The 25,265-nt window shown below is 43.5% G+C and overlaps 2 protein-coding genes across 4 annotated transcripts in view; both read right to left on the bottom strand.

Moving 5' to 3' along the window:
* Positions 1–3,690: 3,690 nt before the first annotated feature.
* LOC134449011 (myelin basic protein-like) lies at positions 3,691–24,625 on the bottom strand. 3 transcript variants are annotated; one of them, XM_063198745.1, is made up of 5 exons: positions 24,297–24,625; positions 11,583–11,681; positions 10,227–10,253; positions 9,668–9,697; positions 3,691–4,734 (listed from the first exon to the last, which is right to left on the bottom strand). In XM_063198745.1, exons 1-5 carry the CDS (start codon positions 24,372–24,374, stop codon positions 4,699–4,701), a joined length of 270 nt encoding a protein of 89 aa, XP_063054815.1. In that variant the 5' UTR covers positions 24,375–24,625; the 3' UTR covers positions 3,691–4,698. The 3 variants fall into 3 exon arrangements, with proteins under 3 accessions (XP_063054815.1, XP_063054814.1, XP_063054816.1); XM_063198744.1 differs by lacking the exon at positions 9,668–9,697 and adding an exon at positions 8,371–8,439; XM_063198746.1 differs by lacking the exon at positions 9,668–9,697.
* LOC134449010 (myelin basic protein-like) overlaps positions 24,565–25,265 on the bottom strand; it is an 84,084-nt gene continuing 83,383 nt past the window's right edge. The window contains exon 4 of the mRNA XM_063198742.1: positions 24,565–24,836. Within this exon, the coding sequence (XP_063054812.1) occupies positions 24,565–24,836 (272 nt within the window). The remainder of the gene's footprint in view (positions 24,837–25,265) is intronic.

Genomic DNA, 25,265 nt, shown 5'->3' with positions numbered 1-25,265 from the left:
GTGCGTGCGTGCATGTGTGTGTGTGTGTGTGTGTGTGTGTGTAAGACCCTCCCTGGATAAATGAAGCGAAGGACAGCACTCTTCAGATTTCTTTTTTGTTTATTCGCCCAATTCGCCGGGCGAATAAACAAAAAAGAAATCTGAAGAGTGCTGTCCTTCGCTTCATTTATCCATTCAAGTTTTTGTGGGATTCAGCACCCAGTTAAGAATTGTTAAGTAGCCTATTTAGGCGATAGTGTGAGCGCGTCTTCTCCACTTTTTTAAGACCCTCCCTGCCAATGTCTACCTACCTGCAGTGAATTCATTTGTAAAGCAGACCTAGATGGTAATTCCAAGACCATGGGTCTGTATCAAACCAGGTTAGGTTAACCTGGAGATAGTGGTAAATAATCTAATGCTAGACCCTGGAGCCTTTATTTTCTTATGTCAATGATGGCCAAAGGGCTATGTATTAGCAAGTTTACCACCTTTTCTAGGTAAACTTATCCAGGTTTATGGCTTAAAGATGCTCTGTCTAATATTTTTAGTAGTTTATTTCCAAAATGTATGCTGCCCATTCACAAATGTTACCTTTTCCACAAGCATTCATTATGACTGGAAAAATTGCACTTTTCATACACGGAAAGGGGGATCTTCTCCATGGTCTGCCATTTTGAATTTCCAGAAATAGGCATTTTCAGCAGCAAAGATTACTATACTTCTGTCATACCAGTAAATATTAGTTTATTATTTGGTAAATATTCATGAAAAGATTACATTTGTCAATAGGCAGCACAGTTTCAATGAGCAGCATAGTTGCAATACCTACTCTGGCCACCATCCTACACAGAGCACCTTTAAACATGTTCTTGGAGTGACCCACCTGGCTGGGTGTCAAAGCTGTCACATGGGGGCGCATCATGTGATTGGACACAGGCCATCACTTCCTGCTATCCCAGGATGCTACTGGACTGGACTCAGTGCCATGTAATGGAAGCTCAGCTGGCCATTTTGTACTGCGAAGAATTGACCTTTTGATCATTTTTGTTTTCCTTTCTTAAATGTAAATACTGTATGATAGATTTTATATGTTTTGGGTTGTTATTTGTTTTTCAATATGCCCTTGATTTTGTGCCTCCGCCTTTTGCCAACGGTACTCTAAAGCTGCTGCTTTTGCAGGTCACTTTGATATGAAGCTGTTCATGTGACTTGCTGTTAGTCGCTATGCCAGTGTACATAGGACACAAGCTGTACAGAGTTTGATGCAGGAATGTATTTTGTATTGCTTTAAATATTTAAGAATAAATTTAGTCATTTTTTTCTACAGACTGTTGTTTCTCCTTCAATATGTACTGGGTGTGTTTGATCAGTGTCTGATAAGTGACAGGTACCAAGTGTCTTCTGGGGAGCTCTTCTCCCCAAATATACTTTTGATTTGGCACCAACAGCCTGTCTTCAAATGTACTTTTGATTTGGTACTGACAGCCTGTCTCCCTTTCCATTAACTTGTTTTTTTTATAGCAGTAGAAGTTGTAGTGGTACACCTTTGACTTTCCTAGCCAATCGGCAAGTAGATTGGTAATTTTTGACGCTGACACCAGGTTAATTACATATTGGGCATGACAAGACAGTAATGGCTTGGTCAAGGCATAACCAAATGTTTCAGCCTTCTGAGGATTACATATCTCCAGGAAGGCCATGTTTTTCATTGCAGCGGCAAAGGCAGACTTTCTGTACAAAATGAAGTCTACGACAAGGTGCTGGGTTACCAAGGCTACAGGCTATAGCAAATGTACTGTAGCCTGCCGGTCCACACTGATGGGGGAAATTAACTCCGGTTGGATAGAAGCCCTGCAGAGCTGGACTGGACTGGTCCTCTGGCATGCAGGGCATTCCACAGTGGTAGAGAGTTACTTGTGCACAATCCCTGGTGCTGAACAAAAAGATTACGTATTTTTTGAAAAAAGGGTTCGCACACTTCTTTGGATTTTTCCTTCTTGAAGTTATTTTTTCATCTTTTTATTTATTCATTCATTGGCAATGACGTTTCGACCTCTCGGTCTTCCTCAGATAGATCTGAGGAAGACCGAGAGGTCGAAACGTCATTCCACAGTGGTCCCATATTCCTCATATAGGGCTTTCAGGCCGACCAGAATGGAGCCGGTGCCAGTGCCCACACCTGTTCGCAAACGCTAAAATCTGTGGCTTGAACACGACGACCGGTTCGATTAGGTGCGGGAACGGGCACCGGCACGACTCTCAGTCGGCCTGAATGCGCCTATAGAGTCTGGCTCGTAATTTAGGTGCCGTTTCCACGTAGCTAGATATTTTTAAATGTTAAAGATTTTTTTCCCTCTTGTTTCGGTGGAAATGCAACATGTGGACAACAATAAAAACTCCATTGTAACAGGTGCGTTTTAGTCCCCTAAATGGGATATTTTTTAAAGCAGGATTTTTGATATGTGGGTTGTAAAACTCTGTTTGCGTGGAAACGGAAGGCCGAAACCAATGTAAACGGGAGAAAGACATATCCTCATTTCAAAATTTCTGGCCTACGTGGAATCAGCACCTTAGAGGGGACCATGCAAAACTTTCACTTTACACTTTCACTTCACTTCAAAACCGCCCGGACCATTTTGGTCCCAGTCTCGCCCTGAAACCCACCACTTGTTTTTATCTACGTTGTCTGTCCAGGGTTGATTCACAGCAGGGCTCTATTCATTTAATTGGGGCCCCTGGTTTTGCCGATGCTGATTAGAGACGGGTGGTACAGTTCTCTCCTGAGGGACACAAATGAGGCAGAGACAAAAACCTGTCCTACATTTCTTGAAAGTTAACTTTTTTTTCCCTTTTTAAAAACTTTATTCACATCACGTTAAGAGACCGTAGTCGTACACGACTTCATGACAGGTACAAGTAATAAGGAAGGCCTCAATGGGTTTAATTGACATTCACTGGTTTGGTCCTGGCAGAAATTAACACACACGCACACGCACACGCACACGCACACACACAAACGTGCACACACACACACACACACACACCACAACACAACACAACACAACACACACTTAATTTACACCTAGAACCCCACACATATGCACACTGAAGGTCAGAGTAGTTTTCTTGTGAGGATGAACATATGGAAAAGCACACACAATTAACTTGAGATTTTAGTCACTTTCTCACCACCTACAGGTATATCTTCTTAATTTATTACCCTTGCTTGCTTTCTTGTGATACTCAATAGTAGAGTGGTGGTAAGATGTTGTATATTGATATACCAGATGAAGCCTCTTTGTTTACATTCGTATCCCTTTGGTTATTATGGAGAATAATCTGTTACGGTTCATTGTTTTATCTTTCCTTCATTTCCTTAAGGATACATTGAAAATATAATGTGTCTCTATTGGTTAGTTTCATTGTAGACTCTACATGAAGACGAGATTGAAGAGACACAAGACATGACAAGAGGGGAAGGGTGAAAAGTGTCCACACTAGCACAGTGATGTCACATCCTGTTCGCCATACTGGCAGGATATAGATCAGGCAGTGTTGCGGACCATCAGGGTAGGCAGTGCAATTCAGAAAAGGAACCTCCGTTACAGAGTTTATTCCAGGAACGTTAGATTTTAAGTTTTTATTTTTTGCTTTTTATTTTCTAAATTATCCCCATATTTGTTTTGTTTAATTCAATCAAACAGAGTGAAATTGTTAGGAAAGGATAACTATACCCATTTATTGTTAAAAACTCATCAATCAATAATGCAACAAAGATAGAAATCTGTTCAAAAGTTATAGTGTTTAGGTAGCGTTCAAAAGAGACAATTACAACAACTCTTGCCCAGTCAAAGCTTTTCATTTGGGAAACACAGGAGGAGTACACACATGCACAAGACGAGACAGAGTGGATCTTGATAGATAGAATGCACAACGTCCTTATACAGTACATCAGCACATGAATAATAAGGAAGCCTGTAGTGCCTCACACAACACATGTAATGTAACTGCATATCTATGGCTTCAAACATGACTTTAAGTAAGCTGTACTTGATTATATAAAGACAGGGGAAACACACAGACAGGTGCAACAAGACTCAATGACATTTAAAAAAAAAACACACATTCACACACACACACACAATCAGAGCTGGACCTAAGGCACACTGAAGGTCTGTAGCTAGACGGTTATCTTGAACCTGCCCAAGTCAGGCCCAGTCTGTTGCTGTGGTTACGATGTTATTACATTCATGACAATCAGACAAAAAGAAAAAAACAAAACAAAAAAAACACTTGCAGGCCAAAGACATATGAGGTCGGGGGGGGGAGGAGGCTTGACTGAGAAGACATAGGCTACTGTACGTGCTGGATGGCGCGACTCAACTGGTGGGGACTACAAATACAGTAAATGGAACTTGACAAAACTGGAAGGCTGCGTAGAAGGAGGGTAGCCAACGTTTTGGGGGGCTAGAAAGGCACAGATTGTGTTGCCTCGGGCCATCAGGAAGGCGATAGCCGATGTGCTGCTGAGGTTAGTGCATTAGACAGATGTGCGGGGCCAGAGGGGTAACTGCCAGGCGACTTCAGGAGAGAGATCCAGGTTTTCTTTTGCATTTGTTTTTTTTTCTTCCATTTTTTTTCATCTCCTCCTTTCCACCTCTGTTTTTTCACCCCATCTTCTGTTCCCTTCTTTCGCGGTCGGAGGTGTAGGGAACCTCATCAGCGCTTGGCTGGCGATGCGGACCTGCTTCCACTCTGCAAAGCAAGAGAGAGAGGAAACAAATGAGACCCGGAATGAGTAGTGAGTGCCAGGGCAGACTATTAATCACAGTGTGGGTTTCCCCATTGTAATAGCTACAGTAGCCTACCACCTGCTGAGAATATCAAAGCACTCAAGTCACTTCCATGCTGTCATTTCAGTGTGCACTTACGAAAAGCTGTGGGCTTTTTACGGTTTGTACTGTATGTGATTTGTGAAGCTGTGTGCATTTTACTGTTTGTACTGTATTTGATTTGTGAAATGCCTCTTTTCCACTGCCGGTTTTCTGGTAGGCCTATGGCTCGACAAAGCAAGACTCAGCCACCACTTTTTGCTTTTCTAATAGGCACACCACAGCTCAATAGTAAAGCAGAAAGTGGCGGCCAAGTGGCGCTGTGTCGAGCTGTGTCGAGCTGTAGGCCTTCCAAAAAAACGGCAGTGGAAAAGATGCAAAACTGTGAGGTTGTTTACCATCTTGTTTTATTTAAAGTAGTGTTTAAATTATCCGTGAATATGTATAACTATTGTGTATTTGTTGATGAATATGTATAATTAATATGTGTAATTAATGTTTTTGTTTATGTTTGTCTCTTGTGTTGAATAAGGCATGTTTTCTACATCACTCCACAAATATCTGAGTGAAAATGAAGTGAAAATCTGCGGTGAATAATGGAAACAATTAGTGACTCAAGAGCCAGACAAAATCCTGTGTTGGCTGCCAACTTACCCAGCCCAAGTTATTCATTATTTCTGAACTAATTTTATCTCGTGTTGGAAACAGGCGGCATAGCCTACGCTTTCTTCCCTCTGAATAGATTTCACATCTATAGGCTAGGCGGGGGAAGGAAGGGAGGCGATGGCAACAAAGCCAAGCTTATACAAATGAGTGCAATCTCCTGGAGAAACGGCGGGAATTAAGATAATCCATACTGTACAAACCTTCCAAATCTCCTCAGCACAAAGGGACTAAGAAAAAGCTGTCTTAGCTTTAAGCTATTCCTGTTGCTGCCTTGGAGATGCAGCCATACAACCGATATACGGTGAAGAAGGAGAAACTAGGGCCTGAATAATGACAACGCAACCGAGTCCCCACAGGGGAGGAATCGGATGGAGTTCCAAGCAAACCGGAGACAAAAGGCTGTGCCAGATCAAAAGCAGCTCGTGAACCGCAGATGTTTTACATTTTTTGTCCACATGGGATGACTGGCGAATGGTGTCGGTGACAGCGTGGGGGATGAAGATGCTAGCATCTCTGTTATTGCCCTCATAAAATCAAATGAAGTGGGATTCCATTACTGTTTGTGAACTTTATTTAGGGGTGCTGTGGTCCTCGTGAATAGTCATGGAGTGATGTATTTATTTATCACTCTCTGTGGGCTAATTAAATTCGATGCATCTGTGATAGGATAATGAAAACCCACTGCATCCTCTGCAGGGCTGGACAGGGGGAGAAAATGGACCCGGGCACTTTTGGCTTAGAGGGGCCCCTTAATTTTTTTCTTTTTTTTTACATTTCTGAAAATAGGGGCCCACAAGGGTGCGGGGCCCACCGGGAAATGCCCGCTATGCCAGATGGCCAGTCCACTATATCCTTTGCGAATGCAGGCGCATGTCCAGGATGCCAAGGAACTTGGCACCGCCAGCATGACGCAAGAGGAATGACGTAAACAAACCCCAACTACTTAATCAAGGGCACGCGCAAGCAACTGCTGAACTCTGAATAACACATTTGGAAGTGAATTGGAACCTGCATACAGTGTTCATGGGTTCATGTTAGGAGTACAGAGTGGGAAGACAAATACAGTAGGCCAACCTATAGATGCCTGATGGATATAGGCTACATAAACCATTCCTCTCTGAACAGAAACAACCGATACAACCACAGGACCACCAATGTAAACTAGAAATGCACTCAGAGAGTGCGGACCTCTGCTTTATAGCTAACTCTGGTACCAGAACTGTCTTGTAAATGGCCCCTGTCAAATAGGCTAATAAATGAAATGAAATAAATGAATAAAGCCGTGAGCTGAAGCCATTTCTGTTACAGTATATGGCCAGCCGGCTCCATACTTGGGTGTTTGATTTCGGAAATTGAAAATGGAACTTTTCTTGGGAGGGTACATTGTGTAAACACACCAGCGGGTTTGATGATGTCTGTGGCACAGTACTACAGCGATACACTGTTTGAACAGGACTTTGTCTGGGTTTTGAGGACAATTCAGTAACTTTCAGGCAATTTTTCCTTTTCCTCTTAAACCCTGATGTCTCTCAGGCTCCGTACCACTGATATGGGATCTGTGGGCTCGGGAGAGCAGTGTGTGTGTGTGTGTGTGTGTGTGTGTGTGTGTGTGTGTGTGTGTGTGTGTGTGTGTGTGTGTGTGTGTGTGTGTGTGTGTGTGTGTGTGTGTGTGTGTGTGTGTGTGTGTGTGTGTGTGTGTGTGTGTCTGTGTGCATCTCTGCGTCTGTGTGTGCATGTCACTGTATGCGCGCGCTTGCGTGCGGGCGTGCAAATGTGCAAGAAGGCTTTTTGATTATACCTACATCCACTATTCACATAATAAAAAAGAGTGTGAGTGTGTGTGTGTGTGTGTGTTTGTGTGTGTGTGTGTATGCATGCATTCATTCATGACGGCATAGCTTCATAGGTCGCAGCTTGCTAATGCAGGCTAGGAAGGGCTTTTATCTGGGCTGAAAGCATGCAGCGTGGTCTGGGGTGCGCAGTGCTATGAACCACAGGCAGACAAGCGCGATGGAGCCACCGCCACCCTCGCAACGCGGGGTGACTATCAGTGGCATTGCGTAGTTAGCAAAGCTCTGTGAATGGATACCATTAATGTTCTCTTACCCCCTGGATCATCACAGCATTGCAGGCGGTTGGAAACAGCTAGTGCATACACTATGAAAAGCTGCCGCCACCTGGGTGACATTGATGACAGACTTTCGAGACGGTGAAGGCTGGGGGTACACCGTAGCCTACCTCATTTGGATTCATAGACCCCTTGGACTCTTTACTTTCCACTCTTTCTTTTTCTCTAGATCTTCTCTAGATTAAAGTGAATGATTTATCATTTTTGCTCTCTGCCTGTCTCTCGCTATTTATAACGTTTGCACACACGGCCATAGGCCAGAATAACTTTGATCTTAGTCACTCAGTCGGGAAGATGGATTGACATGCATAGGGGAAGTTCAATGTCAAATGCAGAGTTTTGTTTTTTTTCCTGGACTGATATACCTCACTCATTCGTGATGGTGATGATATGCTCGATATCATTGCTTAGTGTTGGAGACAGAAAAGAAAAAACAATTTAGAGGGACACCGCTTTTTCTTAGCACATACAAAAAATTATGAACTTTTGTTGGCTCCTTATCAAATTTGAAAATTGAAAAACAACAATAGAACATCTGAATCAGAATCAGTAATATTGTCCAAGTACCCTTGCAAGGTCAGGAATTCCACTCAGGCAATTGGCAACTCTGTTGGCCAACTACACCTACATGTTCAGTGATACTGTAGGTTTGTATGCAAAGCCAATTCTGGTTAATTGACTGGAACCAAATTGTGTCAAATCAAACTGAATCGAATTCAATCAAAAATAAACCCAGGGCTGTGTTTTGAGCCCCGTTCGTTTTACCGTTTTGAAGATCCTGGTCAGCGTCCCCGTGCCCCCCGCTGCTTGGCCTTTCTTGGCTTTGGGGTCGGCCTGTGTTGGTGGAGAGGAAGACCAGTGATAAGCCACAACTGGTCAAGACACAGACCTAAATCTGGGCCCCCTCCCCCCTCTCACCCGCAGAGGAGAAGATGTGAAACATTGCGTTGCAGTGCAGTGAAATTGATTCTCCGTCAGCTCCCAGCACTAAATGTTGGGGTTTTTTTGTCAGCCAACTGGCCATAAAACTTTCTGATAAATGACCAGGAGGCAAGTTGGCAATAGTCTGACTGTAAGTGTCTCGGAAAATCTAGGAGGAATGCATCACAGTGATCTAAAAGTAACACTGCAAATTAATCTACACTCTCACTACAAACTAAATTAACACACCTGCCAACCAGCCAAGTGCTGGTAAAATTTCAGTTTGGCTGCTGGAAAAGATCAACTTACTAGCACTTTTGACCCATTAGGGAGTGTGTCTTTGGCTATTAAGATTAGCATCTATTAGCCATTGTGGCTGGTGAAAAGTTAATTTAGAGCCCTGCAGAGAAGGCATACTATATGATTGCTAACCACTGCACTTCCAAACTGTACCCCCTACGTGGTCTTGCCACTTGTAGAATGTTTCTCTGTGTTGGTGTGCATTATCAAAACCCTTCACAGAGTAGGGCATTCTGATCTAAGAGACCAGGCGAAGAATTTATCGTACCTCACAAACCCCTCTCCACCTATAACTGACACAACTGTTAAATTTGATCGACTAGGATGAAAAAACACCTGTATTACAAGATGAGATCGACACCAACTATACTCTTGCATGAGACGCCTCCTTGTGTCTTCTCTCTAAACCCCTTAGGCCCTTAGCCTACTGTATCTCCTACATAACAGCTAACCTTCTTCAGAATATTGCTAAATAATTAACAAGCCAAACCAAACGACAGCTAAAGGGAAAAGAAAGCAAACTCAGGAAAAGATGAAGCCACAAGGACATGAAGAGACGGATGGGGGAATTGCAAGAGACAGCAGAAACACAGAGACAGACAGCCACTTCAAAGCCACAATAAAGACGACAAGGATTGGACATGGACCACTGCGCAGACGGGCCCTAGCGCCATAGCAGGTGTTTTGCATGTTATTGGCCATATGCTGAACACAGACAGACGTTCCCACAACACCATTGCAAGGCGACACGGCAGCAAAGCACAGTAATCCACAGCCTTTAGTCGGGTTGGCTAATTGATGCTGAGGGCTACACTGTATGGCACTGTTTTGTACCACCTACCAGTCCTAATTTGGCAGTAAGTCCTCTCCACTGGATAGAAGAGGGGAGGAAATGGAGAGATAAATACGAGCAAGACAGAAAGGAGGGAGGGGAGGGACATGGCAGAAGGAGGAAAGAGCAGAAACAGAGAACAACACAGGCAACACAGACTGGAATAGAATAGAAAAGAATAGAATATAGAAAAGAATAGAAAAGATCAGAGCAGAACAGATCAGAATAGAATAGAATAGAATAGAATAGAATAGAATAGAATAGAATAGAATAGAATAGAATAGAATAGAATAGAAGAAAAAATAGAATAGAACAGAACAGAACAGAACAGAACAGAATAGAATGAAATAGAAAAGACCCTTCATGTTGTTAAGAGAGAGCACAAGAGGTCACCGGTGCTTGAGTCAGTGTCTAAAAACAAGTTAAAAACATTTGTGGGCGAGAAGAAAGAATGATTACTCAGTATAGTTTACATAGTTTCAGAACAAAGGCAAGAGGCTGCAAGTTTAAAGATTCAGCAAAGTGAAGAGAATGTAGAGAGCAGTTTTGGGAGGTGATGGAGACTTACCTTAGACTTGGGTGGGGCAGGAGAGACCTGCATGGAGAGGGAGAGGGAGAGAGAGGTATTAGTGAAAGTGAAAGCCCATTGGGAAACTCCAACTCCCATTGTCATTGTGACACAGCACTCCACAGCACACAAGTGAACACTGCACACTGCACACAACGAAATTGCATTTATGCCTCACTCGTGCAAGGGGGCAGCCCTCAGTGGCGCCCCATGGGGAGCAGTGCGGTGGGACGGTACCATGCTCAGGGTACCTCAGTCATGGAGGAGGATGGGGGAGAGCACTGGTTGATTACTCCCCCCACCAACCTGGCGGGTCGGGAGTCGAACCGGCAACCTCTGGGATGCAAGTCTGACGCCCTAACCGCTCACCCATGACTGCCCTCAAGGTACTATGCATTAGGCTAGGGAAATAAATGGAACATGCTGGGCCAAATTAAGATGGCCTGGGGCCCCAAGGCTACAGGTTACAAGAACCTCATACACATGTATAGTATGTGTGGTAGCAAATGATCGATTGTCAAGGAATGACAACGTGTAAGGAAACAAATCTTGTACTGATCCCACCTTGATGTTCAGTAGTTCATATAACTTTTTTGCCATAGCATAATCCAGTTATTAGATGAGTAGTTGAACGATATAGTATGTGTTGAGATGAAAAGGGATTGTAGGTGTGGGCAGCTGTGGACTAGTGATTAGGGAGGTGATCTTCAGATCCTGAGAGTTACAGGTTTGAATCCCACCCTTATCTCTCCGCACACTACCATTCATGGCTGAAGTGCCCTTGAGCAAGCCACCTAACTCCACATTACCCCAGAGACTGTAGCCTAACCCTGTGATACCCTGTAAAATAACTATAAAGTCGCTACGGATAAGCGTCAGCTAAGTTTAATGTGTAGTGTAAAGTGTAGGCTAAAGGGCTGCCGCAGCCTAGTGGTTAAGGAGATGGGCTTTAGATCAGAGGGTTGGAGGTTCAAATCCCAGCTTTCCACTCCTTACTCCTTGAGCAAGGCACCCAAACCCACACTGCCCCAGTGACTCTAAGTCGCTTTGGATAAAAGCGTCAGCTAAGTGTAAGGTAATGTAAAGGTATTGAACACAAACCGGAAATCGGAGTGCTTCTGGGTTTTTCCCCTTTTCCCTTGGTGCTCATTAGTGCTCAAAGTTGGTCCAGGTAGAGAAATTCTGAGGCGCTCAAGGTTACATTTTTTACTTTTTATTTGGCTACCATAAGGGCCGAAACACGTAGGCACTGTAGCCAAATAAAAAGTAAAAATTGTAACCTTGAGTGTCTTTACCTGGACCAATGTAAAGGTATGAATGAATGCAATGTAATGTGGTGGATAATATCATACTCACGATGGTTCTGAAGAAGTGCACCACCGCGTTCTCATCCCCCTTGCGACGAGAGGAAGCGGCAGGTCGCGCGGGGGAGGAGGACAGACCACGGAAGGAGCCCTGCCGGGGGTAAAGGACATCAGGACATCACACATAGTACACAACCATCAAGCACTGTTAGTGTTGCCGCCTGTCCCGCTTCTTAATGGTCCGTCCAGGGTGGGGGGATACAGTTTCCCTGGACACTGAATGAAGGAATCCATTGTTTACAAGCAAACGATCAATTGTTATTTGAAAAAAAAAATGTTTTTCACAGCAAGAGCCCCCCTGGGTCTCTAGCAAAGATGGCGGTACATTCACGGTAGGCCTAAGGCCTGTCTGTCATAGACTGGTTCCTACCAGACCTCTGTGAGTGTGTAGCTCTGGAGACCCATGGTGGAGCTCAAACACACACGGAGGTCTGGGAGACTGCAGCATTACATTTCTCCAGTCGAAAAATAATCAGAGCATTTATTGCTTCAATATCAATGGCAGCTCACATTATTGATATGAAGCAATAAATGCTCCGATTATTTTTTGACTGGAGAAATGGAATCCTGCTACAGTCTCCCAGACCTGGCTCATGAAGCTGCGCGTAACTGGTGGTCGGGCAAGACCCAGGCAATGCCTGTCATCCTCCATTGCTCATTTCTGGCTTTCTCCAACACTCTGTTTTCCTGAGAACAATGTTGACTTTTGGATGTGGCAAACTGAAGATGATATTCTGCTACCAGTGAAAATGTGTGATACTTTAGGTATGCTAGCAAATCTAGATGATGTGAATAACATGGGCACAAGATAATGAAATGTACCTGTGTTCGTGGGAGTTAGGGAGTTAGGCTGAAGAGCTCTCGTCTTTGCCACACTCTCACTTGTACACACATAATTAATTGTGTAATTACTAAATTAATAGATCTCACAATTGAATGATTAAAAGCCCTAAGAGAAACATTTGGGATAAAAAAAAAACAAATACACACAGCTTGGGGGTAGGCGGGAGTAGGCTATAGATACCGTAATACCTTATCTGATATAACCCACTGTACACAAGGCTACCTTATGCATGGCACACAAGTCAAACTAAATCTAAGTTTCACCTATTCCTTTATAGTCCCTCACATACATGAACACGCAACAGATATACGTACGGTACACAAAATATGTATACAAGGCCTACAGTAGACTACTGTATATGTGCAGACTAACATGGACTTGTTATTTTAACCATGTCCACATCCGTGCTAATGGGCACACACACATAAACACATAAAAAGACACCCACAATAGACCTAGCGACTCCTATCCTAAAACCAGCTCAAATCAGTGCCCGCCACACCACAGCCACAGCCACGGTGGCGTCCATTATTTGCGGTGCTATTTTGGTCATTCTCCGGCACAAGCTGCACGGTGAAGCGTGAGGTTTTGAAGCACACATCATTTGTTCTGCCTGAATAGCCACTCAGCCCTTTATGAGCTCCATGGGCCTTTATCAAGGCCCTGATAATGTCACAAGGAGGAGCCAGGGGGCAGGTTAGGTTGAATTACCGTGATTACTTCACCACCGCACGGCACCGGGGGACAGAGGAAGAGGGAGAGTAGAGGAGGGGGTGGAGGAAGAGGTAGAAGAAGAGGAAGACGAGGAGGAAGATGAGAATGAAGAGGAGGAGGTGGAGGAAGAGGAGGGGAGAGAGGAGGAGGAGGAGGAAGAGGAAGGGAAAGGTGAGGGGGAAGAGGTACTAGAAGAGGAGGAAGAGGAGGACGAGGAGGAGGAGGTAGAAATGGAGGAAGAGGAGGGCAGAGAGGAGGAGGAGGAAGAGGAGGGGAGGGAGGAAGAGGTAGAGGAGGGGGATGATGAATAGGAGGAGGTAGAGGAAGAGGAAGTGGAAAGACGAGGGGGAAGAGGTAGAAGAGCAGGAGGAGGAAGAGGAGGAGGAAGAGGAGGGGAGGGAGGAAGAGGTAAAGGAAGGGGAGGAGGAAGAGGAAGTGGAGGAGGAGGAAGAGGAAGTGGAGGAGGAGGAAGAGAGGTTGGTTGGGGTAAGAGAGCAGGTTGAGGTGAATAATGGTAATTACCTTACCACTAGGGGAGAGAGGAAGAGGAAGAGGTAGCGGAGGAGGAAGATGAGGAGGAGGAGGTGGAGGGGAGGGCAGCACAAGGATAAATAAGAGGAGGAAGAGGAGGATGACGAGGAGGGGAGGGAAGAGGAAGAGGGTGGAAGATTGAGAGAAGGAGAATAGAAGGAGGAGGAGGAGGAGAAGGAGAAGGAGGAGGGGGAGGAGGAAAAAGATAAAGAAAGAAAAAAAATTACCCGAGAGCTGCTCTTAGCTCATTCAGTCCAGTTACAGCATGAGCCAAGTCCCAGGGAGTCTCATTTCTTCCAGTTATGCCTGAATTTATGGTCCAATTTCTGCCTCTCGCTCACACATACCATCTACAGTACTTTGCAACGGACTCTGTAGAGGCGTGCACCCACTTGCGGCACAGATTTTATTCCCCAGATATTTTTTTGCCCCGGTGTCTATTACCGTTGATACGGTATATCCTGCTTCACTGTCTATTACCAAAAAATAACCAATAATGGATATAGCACTCCTCTGGTCTCATGAAAATAGTCACTGTAATTTACAGTGACTATTTTCATGAAACCAGAGGAGTTCTATATCCATTATTGGTTATTTTTTGGTCGAAACGTGTCTCCACCAAATATACTTTATACCTATTCCACAAAAATACCCAGTGAGCAATTGGAAAAAAAAAGATTGATATTTCAAGATGTTCGCTGAGAGGATGCTTGATACTATTTGAGGATGTTTCACATTACAGTAAGGGCATGAAATCAATAGTGGGTCCTTTTCGTTTGCCCTAAATGTCATACAAGACACATGTCCTCAGTTAGAGGACAGCAGGGACGATTCTAGTCAAATCTGGTGTCCTAGGCGGACACCTCCTTTCCTTTTCGTGCATCTAGAACTTGTTATCTAGGCCTAAACATAGCATTGTAAATCTGCTCGAGTACAGCTGATCTACCTTCATACACTTCATGTGAATCAACAATAATTGTCAATGTGTCAAGTTTAATGTTTTATTTCACCTGATGTTTTGTAATTCAGAGGGACTTTCGGGTGCCCCCAACCAAATTTGGCGCCCTAGGCGTCCACCTTGTTGGCCTATGCCCAACGCCGGCCCTGGAGGACAGACTATGCTCTCTACTACGCGTTCCTGTTATGAGGGTTGATCCATCCGAGTGCCTTTGGCTGTGATCCGGACCCAGTGCACGGTGGTGTCATTGGGGATCATGCCCAGTCTGATTGCGGTAGTTACTCACCGTAATGGAGAAGAGGGATCCATTACTGCGGTTGTGGCCAGGCCTGCCGACAGCGGGGGGACAAACGGGTATGTTGTCCCGGGCCAAGGGAGGGAGGGAGGGGGCCCATTACATTGTACTATGCATTGGGTAGGGGGCCCTTTCAGATGACCTGGATTGTCCTAGGCCCAGCGAAATCTGTCAGCGGCCCTGGTTGTGGCTGGAGACAAATTGGGGTCTTTCAATGGCGACCTTTTCTCTTTTTTTTGACAAATGGGGAACACACCATGTGTCAATGGGAAGCCAATAGGACAGCAGAGGGACACCACAAGATATCCATCAACACGACCATGTTTGGAAACTGTGGACCGGGAAGGTAGGCTATCTTGAAGATCTGTGTGTGTGTGTGTGTGTGTGTGTGTGTGTGTGTGTGTGTGTGTGTGTGTGTGTGTGTGTGTGTGTGTGTGTGTGTGTGTGTGTGTGTGTGTGTGTGTGTGTGTGTGTGTGTGTGTGTGTGTGTGTGTGTGCGTTCGTGCATATGTGTGTTCATCTCTGTAAAAGTTGAAACAAACCATAAAGGCTTCAAGAGACAAACTCTGAGTACAAAAAAGTAAAGGAAAAAAAACAACTAAAAACCAATGGATGTCAGAAATGTGGTGAGTAAAATTATTTGTCATGGTCCAGGAAAACCATGGAAAAGTCCTGGAACTTTATGTCGGTAGGCTGAAGGTTGTGATGAAGTAGTCCGCATATGAAGTGGTCCCGTGTGCAGACCACTTCATCACACTGTCTACTACTTCTGTCTGGCACCTGGATAATTGTTTTGTGGATGTGTGCTATGCACCCCAACCTCTAGAACTAGGCAGAGGGAAATACGCAGAGTTTAAGTCCTGCATAGGCTTTCCTTTCCTTCCTCTCTCAGCACAGACGATTTCGCTTATCAGCTCATTAACCTGGCCCTATTAGGGGATGTGATGATTAGGATCAGCTGGTTCATTGATTTGGCTGTAGCGAAAATGTGGCAGGATTTTTACTTTCTGCACCAGGGTTTTTCTAGCTCTACCTCTTGTCTGTCAGGTGGGGGGGGGAGTTGGAGATGGGGGTTGGCACCTTTTCCCAGAAACCTGATTGCTTGCACAGCTCATCATCAACCTACATAGGAAGTCTCTGAGCTCTGCTCTGAAGTCAGGGGGAGCAGGGAAACGGTTGAGAAATGATCAATATTTGATATCACTGGTGAAGGCCGTTTCAATGTATCTGGGGGCCCTAGGCAAAAAGGAACTTAAGGCCCCCCCTTTTCCCCCTCTTCAAATTATTGGGGAGGGGCCCCTCGAGATAGATTTCAATATCAAAAAATATAATTGCACTTTTCGATCAATGAATTTAGGGAGGCGGCTGCTACACTGCCAAAAAAGTTGCCATTGCTGTTATTTCAATAACCGGTCATTGCCAGCCAACACCCTCCACCCCCCCAAGCTTGTGGCCCTGAGCAATTACCTTGTTTGCTTGCCTGCTTGTGACAGGCCAGGTGAGGGGTACTGAAGAGGCAGCCCCGGCTAACTATCACCAGGACTGCTGACAGCTTTGGCTGGGCCCAGGACAAAGTCTTCTGAAAGGGCCCCCCACCCAATACATTCAATATAATGAAGGCCCAATTATGGGCCCCCCATCTCACTGGGCCCGGGACAGCTGACCCCTTTGTCCCCCCTTGTCGGCCTCTCTGACTATCACCCATCAGCACCTATATGGCTACATGCTATTCCTCTCACAGTGGGCTTACAAACCTGCAAGATACACTGTTAAATGGATACGGCTGCTGGATACGACTCCTGTGAGTTCGATAAAATGAGGAGGATGAGTCACTTGTCATGGCGCTGGATACACCCCTTAGAGATAAGAGCAGTGTGCAGTATAGCCAAAGAATAGTAGTAGTAGAGCAGGGGTCCCCAACCTTTCTGGGTCTCAGGGCTACCAAGGGCTACTGAGGGCTACCAAGGGCTACTGAGGGCTAGTGAGAACTACCCCAGGGCTACTTGTTTGTTCAAAATCCTCTACTGATGTCTTGACATCATTCCAAAATCACACTATGATTAAATGATAATTTGTTTATAGGTTATAAAGAAAAACTCTCATATTTAAATTAAGAGAAAAACATGAACTGTGACTAAAATATTGTTGTTGTTAATGCTTTTGAACATCCTTGGTGGGCACCTCAGAAGCTCCTGGAGGGCTACCTGGCGCCCGCGGGCACAACGTTGGTGACGCCTGTAGTAGAGTAAGATACTTCAGGCTCGTACTTTTCCGGGATCCATGTGATGTCAGGTGAATGCCCCTTCCGTTAGGGGACCTTTGGCGTCTTATGGTTGAGAATAAATGGAGTTCCAGTAGCGCAAATCTTGTGCAAGCCGCCATCAAACACCACAGAAAGAGAAGAAGAAGGGAGGGACAACGCCCCCTTTTAGGAGACCGGACTTGAGCACACTCCTTTGCATTGGGTTGGCAGAGTTTGGAGTCACTCTCATAAATAAAGGTACAGAACTCGTCGCTGTGGCAGTACCCTCACGAGGAGTACCATTGCGTTGCTTGGGTGGTACCTCAAAAAAGAGGTGACAGATGCACATCAATCAACATTGCAAGAAACTGAATGCACCTCATTTTTGGGGTACCAATCAAGCGACACAATGGTACTCCCCTTGAAGGTACTGCCACAGCGACAAGTTCTCTACCTTTGTTTCTGAGAGTGTATCTTCCTCTTCAAGACAATTCTTTGGTATACCATAGAGCAGTGGTTCTCAACCTGTTTTGAATGAACGCCCCCTGGGCCTCATCATAAGCCTGCCAATGCCAAACCCAATCATAAGCGTCCCAACGCCCCCCTTAGTATTAAAAAATAAAATAGACTAATGCCTCCCAATGGCAACTGAGCACTCCCCCTCTCAGCTGTCTACTCACTTCCACAGACCTCTACGGTGCTCTGAGGGCCCAGGTGAAATGCTGGATGTTTCTGAGTTTCTGAGCCAAGGCATTACTTCATTCGAATGTAAATTATGTATGTTGATAACTGCTTGGCTGCAGCTGTGAATGGATGTGCAGGAGTCTACACGTCAATAATCTGGTCATTACTTATCTGTATTCCAGAGTTGTCTGAAAGCAAAACTTCTGTTAAGCTACTGGACTGCTCACAATGCAGAGAGAGAGAGAGAGAGAGAGAGAGAGAGAGAGAGAGCGAGATCGAGAGCGAGAGCGAGAGCGAGAGAGAGAGAGAGAGAGAGAGAGAGAGAGAGAGAGAGAGAAATTTGTGCATTTGTGCAGTCCAACATTTTGTACCCCATCACTTTTTTATACTTGGCATTTACCCAATACAATACTCTCACACTTCATTACATTTGTATTAGTGTGAGGTATTACGTTTTTTACCCCATGAGGCACTATGTGAATCTGCCTGATTTGACTATAACGTGACGTCAATGGCAGCAATGAAAAAGGGGAACAAGCATATGACCTTGAAGTGGAACTGTTACTATGGTAGGGATGTAAAAGTAAAGTATGAAAATCTAGCCCACACCGCCTGCTCTTACAGGTACGTCTAATAACAATAATCATTTACTCAGACTGTCCAATCTTTTCCTACCTATAGTGTGACGACTAGTTCGTATTAAGCATGGCACATCAACATGAAATATTCAATCTTCATTGAAAGGACAAAAAGATGTTCTTTGGTATAAGCGATTTTTTTGTTTCCTTGTTTTTTTACATTTTAATGAAAGAGAAGGCTGATATCATATCCAACAAGGGAATGTTGAAAGACATTAGTATTCCAACTTTTAGTGTAACCTCAGAATCACCTCAGGAGTTGTTTACTGGAGAGGGAAATGTTGAAAAATATTCTAATTTACACTGGCTGGCTCATTGTCTAAAAACCCTTTGAAGGATATTCATTGAATTACAAAAGTTGCTGGTAACAATGACTTTGTGATGGGAAAAAAATCAATAGCTTTCTCCATGATAAGACTTTTTCATTAAAAGGGTTCTTAATATTCCTGACAAGGGCTATAGTCAATACAACTGGAGAATGTGTTTGAAAAATGCAACTGTTTTCCTTTCTTCTCCCTTGAGAGCCATTAGACAAACATATCTCTTCACCCAAGTATCTATTAGCATTGTGTTACCCTGATGTTCCAATACAACTGAGTGCAGTGAGAGGAACAGGAAATTAATGAATCAACTGAAGATAAATCAAAAACCATACGGCCTACTGATGAAAACAGCCCTTCTACAACACTTCAATCCTCAAAGAAAAGCAGTCCTAAGAAGTCAATATGAAATCATTACGGTAAGTTAAAGGTGCACTGTGTAAGATTGTGGCCAGAGTAGGTATTGCAACTGTGCTGGTCATTGAAACTGTGCTGCCTATTGCCAAATTTGATCTTTTCATGAGTATATTACATAATAAACCAATATTTACTTGTATTAATTCGTGAATTCTGGAGATGAAGTACTAAAATATTACTCAGTGCACCTTTAAACGAGTGAAAAACCATGGCGAGGCAAAAGCTCAGCAACCAGTGGCCAACACCCACCTTGGGGCTGTTCGTTCTTGATCTGAATCTGATCTGTCCTTATGCAGCTCCAGTTACTGTAGCAATATTTATTGTGTAATACAGTAGTAGCATACTGTAGCATGACACAACTCCATTCTTATTCTATGGAGTCTGTTTAGCAGCAATGATCTCAGTCAATTGGATGATTTCAGTTCATATTGACTTCTGTTGTTCGGACGGCCTTTCCACCAACCTGATTATACATTCACACACTTGTTAGGGACTCATAAAAAAGAAAACATGAGCTGACAACATTCTAGTCTTGCGGGATTAATGAAAACACAAACAAACAAGCAAACAAACAAAAACATTGAAGCAACGGAGATAAAAGCAATAATTAGGACAATACTGTTGGTGCAGTTGTTAAAATATTTTAATCAAGCTGCTATCCAAAAGCTTAGAAGAGGATCAGGGATGGAAACAGCTTACTAATGTGGATAATACAAACTGTCACAAGCGTTGTAATTTTGTTTTGTAAAGCATTACAAAGGGGACACACTCCCATTGGGATCAACGCCATTCGCTCACACATAAACACATTTCCTGACAAAGTTAGAAGATTAGAAACATGAAACCTGAGACGAGTTTCACAAAGCTTGTGGCTCAGAAACTGACACAGAACTGCAGTAGTCACAAATTAATATATGTCGCAAATTAATTTTCCCAATCTTTCTGTGAGATTAGAACATGGAACAAACCAATTCATTTTTAGAGCATTGATCCCATTTTTCAAAAAAAAGCACTAAGTCAACAATGTGAACCATTGAACTGTATGCATTTACTCAAGATCTTAATTCCCCATTGGGATACTGATGGGCTGTGGGCTCAATGCTCAGTGTAACTAACGCATTCCCCCTGCCACTGTGCAACTGTGAACTGTGTAGGAGGCAGGCTACAGTACAGCAAACAGTATGAATTGACATTACTTAAACATCTCATGTCCTCCCCCGTTTGGCCAAGGAAGGCAGAGAGAGCAGGCCAGCCAAACGACACAGCACAAAAACAACATGACAGTCCAGCTTGGGATCCTGAGAAGCACTTCATTTGGTCATTCCTTTGACTGTGTAAACACATACTGACTGTAGGGAGTCTACTTTGTTCGCAACGGTTTAACAGAAAAAAAAAATCTTGAGGGTTTTCAAATGTTGAGAAATATTTTCCAGTGACAATGAACCCTTTCTGTCTCACAGCAATGCAATATACTGTAAGTGTGCGCTCTTTAGTCCCGTACAGACATAACATTTCCTCTGGGAGTTGTTTCAGGAGCAAATGGGATAGTTCACATAGAAGTAAAATACCACGGAACCAACAAAAAGTCAAAAGTGTACTTTCAACACACAGTAATCCCAAAGGAATCTGCCCTACAAGCAGAGGAATGAATCAGGTACCTACAATATAATCTGGAATGAAGAATAGCGCAAATAATGGGAAATAATGCAATATCCTATCAAAAAGGTTTGATTTTAAAGGAATGTCTGTAGAAAAAAAAATGAAACCAAATACAAAAAAAAGAAATATCAGCAGTTGGATTCATAACACAATAGTCATTTGGCCAGTGGCTATTTCCTCCAGGCAGCAAAGCCTATGAGATGAAGTCTGTGCATTGCAAATTAGGCTTTTGATCTTGTACAACAATACATGTGACAATGACAGCAATGACTGCAGTTGCACATTGGCTTATTAAATACTGCAAACATAAAGGTTTTCCAATTTGGCTGGAAATCAAGAAAGGCATACCTTTGGTGGGAACAGCAAATACGTCACTTAGAGTGAAGAATAAACTAGCAAAGAGATTTTTTACTAACGGTGAACTTGAATACAACCTTGAAGGTGTCACTCCATCTTGTTCTATGAAATTAAGAAGTCTAATACCATGTGTAACTATGGGATGGGACATTGACAGAGTGAGGTATTTGTTCATGTGCTAACGTGGGTTAAACACTAGTGCGCTGGTGTAAGCTAACATGGGCGGTGCTATGTAACGGTACTGTAAAAACAATTAGGGGTTTCCACTGACCTAACTTTAGTCAGGGGCTTCAAAGGCTTGAAAACTGATCAGTTGTCCTCTTAGCCCTCTAGTGGGCTATTAGGATAAGGCTCGGGAAATTGCATATTGTCGAGACGGTAGAAAACATTAGAAGCTACACGATCACAAGCTTCCCTATGTTCATTGAGAAAGTGTTAATTCAACTTTAAAATCATCTCATCTCTTATAATGGGGCGTGAATTAGTTGGCATCTGTCTCATCATGTGACCATGTAGGCAGGATACCAACAGCCAGCATGTGCATGGAATGCTAACAACCGCACCCTGTCAGACCTCACGACTCTCATAGCGAACTCTGGGAGTTAGGTTAGCATTTAGCACAGCTGAGAACATTAGAAGGCAATGTGGATCAACAAACTTCCCTAAAGTACCGTACGTATATTGATACCATGACTTTGTACTAGTGGTTTATTAAATTCATTCACTGCCATGAAGACCAGTTTCTATATAAATACCACTGTACATCAAAGAGGTCAAAGTAGACAAAAAATAATTGAAAAGTTAAAAAGAAAATGTTATTATCTAATTCAATATTATTGGAAGTTAAAAGACTTGAACTTAATAACAAGTTGAGTTCATTTGGACTTGAGTCTACACATCCTTGAATGTTCTGATTTTGAATGTGACTATACATTTAAAAAGACTCGTGCAATTATATGTTGCACCATCTGATTCAAGCATGTTTCATTTACTTTTATGATTTTTTAAATTTTACATTGCCCTTGACTGTTGTATAAACTGTTCGTAATGCCCAGTGCCCCACCCATCTGTCACATCTGGATCGATTTGTCAGGCCTTGCTACCTTCAAAAAGTTAACACTGCCGTCTGTTAGTTTTCCTGTTGTCATATGTAAAGCGTCAATTCGGTATTTTGGAATTTGTACATTAATTATCAGAACACAGAAAGCTGACAAACACTAACTATGCAGTCGCTAAATGCATGTTATTCCCAATTTTAGCTGAAAAATAAAAAAGTATCCAACTTCCTATTTCGTCTTCCAAAATGCCAGCGAAGTTATGTGATTGGGTAGCTACCCACACCCCCAAACCTGTTTGGTTAAGCCAACCAAGAGAACACTGAAATTTTGTAAATAAACATGCTTTGGCGGGAACTTGTCTATTTCCATAATGGGCTATTTCATATACTACTTTAGGAATTCCATAACAATTCAATGTCATGACTAAAAAACAAGACTTTCACTTTAAGTGATGCAGAGCGGCAACAGTCCCATATACTCAAACACAATATCTGACCCAGCTTCCGGGTGCTGTGGTGACCAATTGTATATGTGAACCCAGAGACTACAAACTGTTAATCTATAGAATTTGTAAGTGCGTATTTCATTCGAGTTTGTGATCTACCATGTACCTTCTAACATACAGTATGCGGTAAACAATATATGTCTATTTTCACGTTTTCATGCTGTCTGTTTCGCTGAAAATATCATTGCACAGGCTTTTACTTGGACCTAGTATGGCTTACATTAAGAGTTTGCATATGACCACCCTGGTAGAGACAGTCAAGAGTGTCACCCTTTCTCTCTGCAGAAGTTGGCCTATGCATTGACAGATTAAAAGTACATTGCAATGGCAAAGGATGGGAAAAAGAGTACCCTATTGGAAAATTGGCAGTGAATGGAACATGCTCAAAAGGAACAGTTGACTGGAAAGCGAGACTATGCATTCAGATTGGATGAAGAATAGAGATTGTTTTGCAGAATTTTCTTTTGCTATTAACTTCAATTAAATTGTATTACTTTGACCTCTTAAAGGAATGTAAAACACCAGTATGCTATTTCCAAGGATCTTCAGACTTACTGTACCGTACCACAAATGGCAATAGTTTAGGTCAGTCATTAACACACTGCCCTGTAAAGGCTCTCCAGTAACTGGAGTACATTAAGCAGCTTACTGTACCACTCATTATAATATCTATCTCTATATCTCATCAGTGGCTTGCCACTCTTTATAATATCTATCTTTTTATCTCTCATCAGTGGTTACACTATAAGCCAGACAACTGCAATAATATCTGAGCTGTCAAAATAAAATATGTCAGCTGTAACACCAACCGAGACGACAACAACAAATGAAACAAACAAAGGCATTTACTGCATCTCCCCTACTGCACAAAGTCTCCATGTACAAACTTTCCTCAGAGAGATTCATTGAACAGCGTATTCCAAGGAGAACAATGGCCTCTAGTATAGCATTGCACCCACCAACCATGAGACCCCAAACACAAGAGCCATTATACTGTATACTCATTGTGGAATCAGACCTCACAGCCGTACCAATATTTACTGTATTTAAATACATTTTTAATCATTAGTTTCGCTTAAAAGTCAGATTTCAAAGTAGTATACCATAAACCACCAGCAATTAATACTTTATATTCAACCAACAAAACTATTTGATATTACTAGTCCAAATCCCTTGAATCTGCACCGAGCGTAAATTTTGTACCATTTATCACAAAACATTAAAAGTGATCTCATGAGCTTGTCATACACTTACGTACAAATACAAAAAAGAAAGAGGAATAAAACAAAAAACACAGGACTAAAGTTAACGTCAGATTACTCATTGCATTTCCTTCCATCGTACCAACACTCCAATGAGTACGAATGAAATATAAAATGAAAATCATAATAGAAATCCCCTCAAAATGAAACAGTAAAACCGGATAAGCTAAAACATTTCTTTTTGTCTCTGGTCCACATTTTAAGCTCCAACGTTTTCCTCACCTTGCTCTTCTTCTTCTTGTCCCCGCCGAAGAATTTTCCAATTTGGTCCAGGACGCCGGGACTCTGCTTTGAACTCATGTTTGCTGATTGGTAGATTTGTGGATTTGTTCACGAAACGGAATAACAGAGATCGGGGGATCTCTCAGAAAGTTAGCTTTTGGCTAGGGAAGGGAAAAAAGAGTGCGAAAAGCGTACAAGGGTGGACTGGCGCTAACAAGTCTACGTCCTGCCGTTATTTTGGGGGGTAATTTTTTCGTTCTCCGGTCGCTCACTCCGAGCCGCTCTCCGTACCAGCTGCGCTGTGCTCCTGAATGGTCTGTAGCTCGTCGGACTCCGAAGGGCGATCTTTGAAGGTGTTGTCCTCGCGGCCCGGGGCATCGCGAGAGAAGAGGCGGACCAAGTGGGGGCGGGGCGTGTCGTCGTTGGGGTCAGCTGCGCTGGCGTCGCTCCAGACCTCCTCGCTAGCCTCCGCTCCCGAGGAGTCAGTCACCGCCGGCCGCTTGGAGGGGTGGTCATTGTTCTGGTTCACATCTGCATCCCCTGCGCATGCGCACAAACAACAACAAGGGTTATCTATTGGGGCCCCTCAGCGTTGGGACACATTGGCACACACAGTAAGGGCACTGGTCACTCACACACAATAAGGCTGTTTGTCAAGTCCGTGCCCCCTAGCCTGCTGAGTGCAGTGCTCACACACACACACACACACTCTCTCTCACACACACACGCCATATGCACGCACGCACGCACGCAGGCACGCACACACACACACACACACACACACACACACACACACACACACACACACACACACACACACACACACACACACACACACACACACACACACACGCACACACACACAGCATCAGAGGAAAGTTTTATGGTTTAGCTTGTTGAACAGCACTTCAGCATCTTCCATGAGAGTGATGACTCACTTTATCCCATGGAATGTTCACATGGGTTCTA

This window comes from Engraulis encrasicolus, chromosome 5 (genome assembly GCF_034702125.1).
Source record: "Engraulis encrasicolus isolate BLACKSEA-1 chromosome 5, IST_EnEncr_1.0, whole genome shotgun sequence".
Lineage (NCBI taxonomy): Eukaryota > Metazoa > Chordata > Actinopteri > Clupeiformes > Engraulidae > Engraulis > Engraulis encrasicolus.
This window is presented reverse-complemented; position numbering and strand designations above follow the sequence as displayed.